Source organism: Echeneis naucrates, chromosome 16 (assembly GCF_900963305.1).
Source record: "Echeneis naucrates chromosome 16, fEcheNa1.1, whole genome shotgun sequence".
Taxonomy (NCBI): domain Eukaryota; kingdom Metazoa; phylum Chordata; class Actinopteri; order Carangiformes; family Echeneidae; genus Echeneis; species Echeneis naucrates.
In genome coordinates this window covers 18,846,936-18,857,523 of record NC_042526.1, presented here as the reverse complement: position 1 = coordinate 18,857,523, position 10,588 = coordinate 18,846,936, and the positions used below count along the sequence as shown (strand labels likewise).

The 10,588-nt window shown below is 40.6% G+C and overlaps 1 protein-coding gene across 2 annotated transcripts; it reads right to left on the bottom strand.

The window, feature by feature from the left end:
• Nucleotides 1–907: 907 nt before the first annotated feature.
• On the bottom strand, nt 908–3,272 carry cdkn1cb (cyclin dependent kinase inhibitor 1Cb). Of its 2 annotated transcripts, XM_029523419.1 has the most exons (3): nt 2,425–3,272; nt 2,134–2,251; nt 908–1,671 (listed from the first exon to the last, which is right to left on the bottom strand). In XM_029523419.1, the coding sequence occupies exons 1-2, from the start codon at nt 2,957–2,959 to the stop codon at nt 2,136–2,138; spliced, it is 651 nt and encodes a 216-aa protein (XP_029379279.1). In that variant the 5' UTR covers nt 2,960–3,272; the 3' UTR covers nt 908–1,671; nt 2,134–2,135. The 2 variants fall into 2 exon arrangements, with proteins under 2 accessions (XP_029379279.1, XP_029379278.1); XM_029523418.1 differs by lacking the exon at nt 908–1,671 and having other exon boundaries at nt 1,929–2,251.
• Between the last annotated feature and the right edge of the window lie 7,316 nt (nt 3,273–10,588).

The following is a 10,588-nucleotide window of genomic DNA, read 5'->3' as shown; positions in this document are numbered from 1 at the left end:
AAAGTCTCCATTTTCATCAAAACATTCATGTCAGATAGTCAAAGCTATTCAAACAAACACCGCGGAAAATGTAAGGGAAATTAATAAATGTGGCTTTGTCTTATGCGCGCACTGATAGTGAGTCCAGGCCCAGTGCGCACTCACAAATACACACACACACGCACTCAAACACACGGCTGCTGATGATGATGCATTTGGCTTCTTTCAATTAAGGGTAAACTATCAAGTATGACCTGTTGAATGGTTTGTTTCAAAAGAGGAGGACAATTACAAAGACTAGTAGTTTTCTTTTTCCAGCTCTGGCAGGTGGCCTCCACGCCCGGTGTATCCACGACGGGGTAAACAGTGTGTGTATGCGTGTGTGTGTTGGGGGGGGGGTCTTTAGGAGAGCTTGTTGAGTGCGGGTGGATGTGGGGGTGTCTTCGTGGCGGACAAAGCGGGGATCCAAAGGCAGCTGCTGCTTCTTTAGAGGGGCGAAAGGGCCTTTAAATCCCAGCCTATATCCCGCAGCTGCCACGGTGCACAAGGTTGCATGTCTGAATGCGTTGTTCCCCAGCAAGGTAGATACCAGGCTCCCAGAGCAGACGCATACACACACACACACAGGAGGGGCTGTTGTGTGTAAAGGATACCTGCGCCATTAGTGGAGTCAGAAATGCGTGTGATAAGACTGCAACGTCACAAAACATCTTTAAAATCCACCTTTACTGCCGCGAAGAGCCGATGAGGTGAATGTTCCTGTCTTTAAAGAAGCCTACAAAAAACCTTTGTTCTTACTGAGATAAAACACCAACACCAGACTATGCATGGCGTCGAGCTCATAACCACTTTCAATCTCAAAATGAGTCAGACCAATAAGAAGACCAATAAGAAAAAAAAAAAAAAACACAAACAAATCAGCTTTAAAGTCGAACTGAAAAATATTTATTCTCATCTTTTGCAATACATAATTAGGGCACTTATATGAAATCACAAAAATAGAAACGGCTCAGAAACACAAGGAAACCTATCTTTTTTTTCAAGTGTGAACTACTATGGGGAAGCTACATGATTGCAAAACATCACAAATTAAAAAAATGTCAATAATAAAATAAAAATAAAACATGCCCTTTGGCTAAATCAACAAGGCATTTAACAAATATAAAGAAACATAAATAAATTATAAGTTAGAATAGTCTTAAAAATATACATTTACAGAAAACCAGAACAGAAATAAACATTTATAGGCTATTGTCTCTATAAAACTGTACACTTTTGGCCAGTGTAGACATTTTTTTTTAGTAAAATAGGATTGCACAGATGTTAAAACATTTAACACTGTCGAGTGGTGAATGCAAAAGCAATAATGAATGCTACATTTGTACTGGATAGAAGTCATTCGTCGATATTTCCTATCCATTCCTCCATCCGCTCCTCTCCCGCAAACCGTTCAGTCCTGAGAGTCTGCTCCCGAGTTCAGGCTCCGCTCCGTCGGGACTCACCGAGCCGGAGCCGCCAGCCGGACCTAGTTGACTGGGCATCTTCCTTTCCATTCCCCAGCCTCCGACCGTCCCACCGCTGTATCTCTCTCTTTCTTTCTCCAACGGAGACAAAAAGATTTTCCCATCCGACCTCAAAAATGCAGGAAAATAGTGCAAGAAGAAAAAAAAAACAACAGAAAAAAGTCGTCACCTAGAAGAAAAGGAATAATAAAAACGATTAGTTTTCCCTTTCCCGAAATAAAAGACGTCAGTCAGCCTTTCTGAGGAAACAGGATATGCAGCCTCGGCAGCAGGCGTCACCCTTTACACAAGCCCTTTTCCCGCCATATCGTGACGCACAACCCCCTCCCCCAACCACTGGCGTTACTACAGCTACTACTATCACTACTACTACTTCCCCACCGCCGAAACCCCCCCCCCCCCCCCCCCCCCCCCCCGCTTCCCTGATAAGCCTGTCTACGCTTTTTTGGCTCGTCTACACTTAATCCTTAACCCTAAAAATACTAAACAGAAATAAATGTTTATCACACAGCAAACACAATTGAGCACGTCCTTATATTGTGATTATTTAAATTCGGACAAATAGGGATGGAGACTTCAAACTAGATTTAGGCATTTTAACCCGACTGTTGAACGAGGCAGAGCTTCGTACCTTCAGCGGATCCTCTTCCTCGGAGTCTGTTCGACCGGGATCGGGGACTTGGAGAGGTGGCAAGCGCTCAGATCGTTAGAATACCTATCAGCAGCCCTCTTTCGTTTCGCGAAAAAGTCTGTGGAGAAGAAGAGAAACTGTTAGTTCACATAAATCCGCCGCAACCACAATTACGCACGAAGCAGAGAAGAACGGGTTAGAGATGGCAAGGTGGGTGGATGGGGGGGTGGTTGGAAAGAGGGCGCAGCCGCGAAGCCTGAGTGTGAGGATGTTAAAATGTCTCATATTCACCTGTGATGTGTGTGTTGTTGTCAGCAGCGGCCGTCCTCTTGCGTCCGACACACCGGACCTGTCTGTGGCTCGGCTTTCCTGAGTTGAGCTTGTCCTTGCGGTTCTCCTGGTTGACTTCCAGCTGGCAGGGAACGCCGCCGCTGCTCTCCGGTACGGCCAAGCGCTCCAGTACATCCATGCGAGGCGCCTCCGGGACGGGAGAGTCCGCAGTGGGCTTCTGCTTGACGGGGGTCGCGGGCACCCTTGTCCTGCCGTCCTGTACAGAGTCCTGATAAAACGCCGGGGTCTTATCCACGGACACTTCTTCCCACTTGTAATCCCCATCCAGCGGGGTGTTGGTCTCGAAATCAAAGTTCCATCTCTGCTGGTCGCGCTCGGAAATCTCCCTCATCTTGGCTTTCATCTCCTGGCTCACTTCGTCGTGGTCCACGGGTCCGAAGAGGTTTCGACAGACGCTGGTGCGTTTGTGTAGAGGGAAGGTCCTCCTGGCCACCAGCCTCTCCAGCGCGCTGTTCGATAACTGGACGTTGGACATCGCCAAAATCTTTCCAGAATAGCCCCCAAAGAACACAGCAAATGTGGAAAAAAGACTGATTGATCCCGATAAGAGAGTATCAGGTGCTGCTGTTGTTGTTATTGTTATTGTCGTGTCTGAAGAGTGTACGTGTGTCTGTCCCTCTCTCCCCTCGCTCTGTTGTCTCCCTGCTGCACACAGTTCTCTTTAAATGTACCTTCGCAGTGAGATGTGGAGTTTATAACCTCTCAACAAGTCTTCAGCCACAGCAGCCAAATCGGACGACGTTCTCATTGGTTGCTCTGAGGTCCAACCCTCCCCTGAAACTCACTCACTCACTCACTCACTCACTCTCTCTCTCTCTCTCACACACACACACACACACACACACACACACACACACACACACACACACACACACACACACACACACTCACGACACAACCCCCACTCTGATTTCCCGTCGGCCATCGGTGCCAATTTGGCTGTGCACCGAGCTTTTTGATTTTTCTCTCAGAGCGTCAATGCAGGGACAACGGTGGACTTTCCCGGGGTCATTGTGAAACTGTCGGAGTTGCACTTTCAGATCGCACCCATGGGTGCTTACAAGGATCGCATACATCCATTACATGACACGAACTCGCTCTCCTCCACCCTCTGCGCAATTTCTGCTCTGCGTCCGATAATGGACTAATAGCGATGTGATGAATTCTGTTGCATTACTTATTACTTATTACTACTTTATTATGCGGTTAATGTAAATGTAAGAGAATTCATATCAAGCCATTAGACTGCCCTATGTGTGACCCCTAGATGCCAACCCACCTCGCACCCCCCACACGCTCTCTCTCACACACACACAGACACACATCTTCCGCAGTCGTGACACACACTTCTTGCGCTTTTCTTTCACCACAATAACAACATCTCGGGTCGTGTAGTAGTTATATCTACACTCAGCACTCTGCGGAGACAGAGAGCTTGGTTTTACACACAGAAGCAAAGTAAATAGCACAAAGGGAAGGCGGTGCCATAAACGAAAATCCTTTCAATGCATCATAATGCATAAACCCTACCTGAGCAGTTCTACACAAAATAATATACCCCGACAGGGTCACGGATCTTATGTTTTAAAAAGATTAGTAATCCATTAAGTCCATTAACACAGGTGTTCATATGGAGTATGGGATCTCTGCGTGCATGCCCCTCTATGTGGTTGAAGTCACGACAACCGTCCTGGCGCTGTGCTTTCGGATGCTTGGTGCCTGCACAGTCTCCAGCATGACAGACAGATGACAAAGCGCGGTGATATAACAGGAGCACAGCGGCTCCTTGTGCTCTAACACGGTACTGCAGGAGGGGCCCTAACAGCCATCACCACCACCAATAGAGGATCTGTAAATCGGAAGAGGACTGCATTTGAGTCTCAGAGCCCTTCACACTAATCTACGAGCCACCTATATCCTTTGCGTGCATAATCCCATAACTGCATATACCGTATACCACCACGCAGTCACACAACAGGGGCTGTTTAAGGTTCAGCATTCAAATTTTCATGAATGATGCACTCTAAAAAGAAATGTTTAGACTCAAAAAAAAAAAAAAAAAAAAAAAAAAAAATCAACGCAACAGTTTCCATTAGTCTTTCTTAGTTGTGACAACTTAATTTGAAATTACACTGAACCAACAAACTATATTACTTTGGGCGAATTAGCTTTTCATTTTCAGTCAAAGACTGAGAACAACCTGGTTAATAACGATTAGCCTAAAGGCAAGTTTTTAAGTTGATAACTCATAAAAATTAAGTTACTCCAACTGGCTTTACCATGTTATTATAAAGTACTTTTATTTGTTGTCTAGTTAATTACAATAATAATGCACACAAATTTTTAAGTAGCAACAATATAAATACATTCTGTTGCTCCCATTAGATTTTCTTCAGCTTTTTTTTTTTTTTTGTAGGTTTTTTTTTTCTTTGGTAATGTAGCTTTCAAGAAAAACAGTTCAGCCACTGCTTTTGCAATTAACTTTTTTTTTTATTATTGTGAACTACACTTGAGATAGCAAAAACAAACTAAAATTTCAACTGCTCCTCAGTGACAAAAGCATTACGTAATTCCTTATGTGTTATGTATTCCTTAAGCATCTCGAATAAGTGTGACCTCAAAATCGTTGTCTCCACAACAGCAAAAGTCACGAGACTGGCTGCAAGTGAGTAAAAGAGTAACACAAGTAGAGGCCTATAAACATTACAAGTAAGCCCACATCATTCATTTCCAAAACACACAAAAACATTCTCTTTGGGGTAAAACATGTACATACTTCTCTAAACAACACATTTTAATCTTGAACATGTAGCATTACATTAACCAACCGGACAGAGAAACCATTCTCAACTTTCTTTTTGCTTCTTCAGTTGAACAAAAAACATTTGAGCATTGCAAAAAAAAAAAAAATAAAAAATAAGAAAACAAACTCAAATTTCAACTGCTCCTCAGTGACAAAAGCATTATGTGATTCCTTTCGTGTTATGTATTCTTTACACATCAAATTTCAACATCTTGAACCTCTGTATCACTGTAGCTATCTGCATTTGAAGAAGATGCATACTTCTTTAGCACATCATCTTTAGTCTTGCAGTGTGTGAGGAGTGTGCTTTCTGCTTTTGTGGGAGGCAAATGTTCCATGAATATTGGAGCTAAAATTGCAGTTTTTAAAGACACATACCACAGACTTGAGTTTTTTCAAATGTCGACCAAGGTGCTCAAAGAGCTCTCTCTCTGATATTGCACTAGTGCTACAACACTGGCAAGTGTTGAGTTTCTGATCTGACACTTTGCTGAGACTTTGCTGAGCTTCATGAGAGTGCTGTCTTGACAGATGGCTACCCCATGTTTTAAATGAACAAAAACTGTCTTGGTGAATACATGGCAGACGTTCCCCATGACCATGACGTAACCTGTAGTGCCGGAGCAACCCAGTTTGTGTGGAGGTTTCAAATTTACACAGTTTGCACTCAAAATGCATCTTTGAAAAGAATGGGAAATTTTACAAAATGTAAATCTGATTAGATTGTCCAAAGTCTTTTAAGACTTTGGTTGTTGTTGGTTGTTTTAAGACTCAAGGTTGTTCATCCTCCTAACACACCGTCCCTACTCAGAAATAGTTCAGGCACATTGTGTGGGTAGTAGAGGGAATTTAAACTTGTAAAGTCAATGTTGAGAAAAATTAAGTTATTAAGCTAAATTTTTTAAGTTACAGCAACTTGAATTTTGTTTTAAACCCACCAACAATGAAATTTGAATATAAATGATATACAAAATTAATTTGATGTAATTACCAACATTATTATTTGATAACAACTTAAAAAAATAACTAATTACAATATTTAACTTGCATCCATGTATTAAATCAAGTGGTGTTAACAGGCCCTCTGAGTTACTTTTTAGAGTGTGTGACAGCAACATCAGGAGGGAGGAATGCACGAAGAAGAAATGCCAAGAGCTGAAAAAAGAGCTGTAAAGGTGTGTTAAGTGAAGGCAAGTTGATTTGAACATTGACCTCCAAATTGAAAGAACTCCAGCAGATTGGGGGAAAACGTCCAAAATCTCTGTCCAGGAAAGTGTCGGACACAAGCTCGACACACAGAGAACCAAGAGTTGGTAACATAGGCTGTATTTCTATAAATATGTATATTTATTGTATCAATTCTATTGTAAAGTTTCTAGTGTGCTTCTTGGGTACCTTTTATTTTGATGGTCTAAGTTAGTTGCACTAAATATAGAGTATGTCTTTGTAGTAATTTTTTTTAAGAAGGAGGCTTTTGACACTTTTTATGGAGGCTATGTGAGAAAGCAGGAGCACACTGTGGTTAGTGTGATGTTTGAACATGTGACTCTCTGTTTACACTCTACTGTAAGTTTCTTCCGAGGGAGAAAGGTTGCTGATCTTACTGTTACACCATGATGTCACATGAGGAACTCATGAATCAATAAAAGGGTGACTAAATGAATTAGCTGAAGAGACCATATCTGGAGGGGACACCATTGTAAGCAGCTTCATAAATGATTAAACTATTCTAAAAAGTCACGTGCTCTTCCTCACAGTCCTGTCCCTTCATCAGGTCATGTCCTACCCCTCATGTGATTCATCTAGAATGATGCTGCAGATTCTCTGTAGGCCTACAGACACACATCAGTTCACCTGTGTATAAACTAAATAAGTGGTGAAAAGGTTTTGATCCCTTTCAACTACAACCTCTGACTCTTTATGTGCATTAAACTAATAATGCAACTACTAAGAATTTTATTGCACTGATGGTAGATGATGCTATTAATGCCTAAAAAAATAGCTCTGTGGGTGAGGGTGAGGGCTCTTTAAGCAGCTCATGCGGTGTGAATTTTCTTATGCTTTTGTAATCAATTTAAAGCAGCTTGTCTTGATTACTGCTGTCAATTAAAGTAACTGAAACCGACAAAGATCAACTCTTGAGTGCATTAAGTCAAGCTATGATTAAGGCTACACCTAACTAATGATTGGCATTGTGGTTCTGATCACAAACAAGAAACACAGTCATCCCCTTTCTGTCAGCATGGCAGGTTTGTGTGGTGTTTTGGCTCCCTCCAGTGGTGAAATGTATTTATGAACTTTTCGCCTTTGTGATCAGTTGAATTTATTCTGCATGTGGAAAAAAAGTCGGACTATTTAATTACGTAAAATAAATAAAATTAATTTAATAAAATGCCGATCTTGAGCTTATTGATACTATATATTACTGATCAATGAAGTGTATAAACATTACGCCCCTGAATGGATTACATACTATGATAATTGGTGTACCCAAATTCATCAGAGCTTTTGTTTAGATTATTTACAGAGAACAAAATTATCTTCTTTGTTCCATTTAGTCACTCAGTTTAAAAAAGGTTTCAAACTTTGTGTGTGAAATTTCTGCTGCTCCCAAGGCAACATTTCTTTTTAACAGATAGATAACAGATAACAGATAACAGATATTATCAGCCGATGTTTGAGAGCCCATGAAAAACAACAAAATATGAATTCATTGCTTTTAAATAGGGTAGATGCCCTCACAGATTTGGCGATGGTCATTCAGCTACTGTGATGTCCTCCAACCTATTTGGACATTGCATAAAGGTCAGCACTAGTGGTTAGGGCCTTTCATCTTTCCATACACACAGACACATACATGCACATACAATCACTGGCTTGACTTGCTCTTTGACAGAAATTAAAACAGCCTGTGGGCAAAATGCTTGTTGGCAATAGACAGAATGACAAGAGAAGTGCAATAAAAAAAAAAACCCTCACCAGTTAAAAAAAAGGGCTCTACAAAAAGATTGGTATAAAACTGTATAAAAAACAGTATGACAATATGAGGCTGTCAGCAATGGTGTTTTGTGATCTTCTGTACCATGGCATATGGTAATGATTGTGTTGTTTTATACCTGTAGAAGGCATTAACTATATCAAAAAAGAGGACATTTCCAGTACACTCCTATCCACCCCCTCTGAGACCACTTGCCTGAACAGACTCATCTTTTTGATGTTACAGAGGGGCTGTAGGCAAAACCACGGGGTCCTTTGAGAGGAGGACAAATGCTCACTCAATCCCACAGTTCCACATAACGCCTATAAAACCGTTCTCTCTGCATGCTGCCTTTCAGCTTGCAGTCAGCCATCATTTGACACACCCGTCATCTGAGATGATTTCCTGGATGAGTTCGCACCTATTTCCTATATAACAATCTGCTCCACCAAATTATATATGTGCCTATGAGTTCTTCCGAAACTTCAAAGGGTCACATCTTTTAAGGAGCCGGGAGAAATCCAGAGTGCCACTCATTATCTCTTGTTGGTGGATGAAACTTCAGCCATGCAACTGATACGTTTGCATTGGTAACACTGTTAATTACAGAATCTGCAGGGTATCTCATCTGATCTTGTTTTGTTATTACTTTCATAAAAGTCTTTCGAGTTTAAGAAGGCACAACCAAAGCAGCATGTAGGTTTAATGGGATGTGACATACTGTCTGCATTTGATGCAAATCCTGCTTGCAAATCACCATGAACTGAAATAAACCTATGCCCAATCATTTAGGAACACCTTTTGGAGAGTTACATAACAATAGCTCTGGAAGTCTTTTCATTATGCTACTTTTCCCTCTCTCCCTAGAGCTAAATTAAAATAGGTGATGAAAAGTCAGCCACACGTTGCTTTCACTGGACTTGTGCCAGTCCTTTCAATGTGAGACCTTATAACTGTGTGTTTTCTCCTTGCGACTTTGGAGTAGAGTTGGACTCAGCCTCTACATTGCTCTAGCTCTGTTTTAAAGTGTGCAAAGGCCAGATTTGTATTGTCCTAGATTTTAAATATGTTTGTAAATCATGTATTTAAGGAGGGATGTGCTCTGAATTTCAGACTTTCTATATATTAAAGTGTTATTCATTGGTTAATAAATGTCTTTAAAGGAGCAGCATCACACAAAAAATGTTTGTTGTAGAATGCAAATTGCTTTAGATACCATTTAGTAAAACATTATAGGGTTAACAGGGTTTAACAAATGCTAAATGCTTGGGGCTACTCCCGCCATTTATTTTACCTTTACAGTTACAAAACCTTTGCCCTCACAGTTTATGATCTACAGTGGCTGTTCTATTTCTCTACCCTCAGTGTGCTTTATCCAGCACGTAGAGAATATTTAAAATATTTAATAGTACTTAAAATGGCATGCTAATTCTTTAATTTAAATGGCATTTGAAATACTCATGGTATTTGAAATGACTAAGTGAAAACAGTACTTGACTGTGCTTTTCTTGTCTCCCTTTTCCTTTACTTATCTATTAAAAACTGATGCAGAACAAATCACAATCAAAGGTGCAAAGAAGGAAAAAAAGCACATTCATAATGTACTATGGTTTGTTTGGCCAGTGTCTAAAAGCTTGACTGTTGAACTAAAATGATTTTATAAATTATTTTGATAATAGTACTTTGAATAATGTTTTTTTGAGCATTAACTCAGTATTGGCACAAGCTGATCAATATAACTACCTACTGTTTAATCACCTACCGTTCGTAGATTATTAAATCCTTTCATGCTTTACACATTAATGCACCTTATCGACATTTGCATTATATTTTAATATTGTATTATTGCAGTTTCTATCGTTTCAGCAGTGCAGAGATCAAACGGAGATTTGATGGATTTTTAATTCAAGCAAGAAACCGTTCAAAATAAAAATCGATAAATAAATAAGGCAATGGTTTTGCAATTATGGTTGCTCAGCAGATATTCCTAACCTATCTGGCTTTTCCCCACAGAAAAATATGTATATATGTTTATTAACAAAAGAACCAGTTTACATCTGGTGCGTAAATTACTCGGAAGTGACGACATAAAGACGACTCAAAACACGCTGACTCGGCTACACTCTGGTTTGCATACCTTAATGTTTTATACAATACAGCAAATCAAACGGCGCGTTATGTTGGATTTAGTATACAGATAGTCTAGTGCTATTGTTACTTTTCAGAAATAACTTTAAGCTTTAACACGAACTCATCCGGATTTATAAACCGTAAACCAATGATCCCCGGCTATACCCGCCAGATAAGTCAAGCTGTTATTGAGG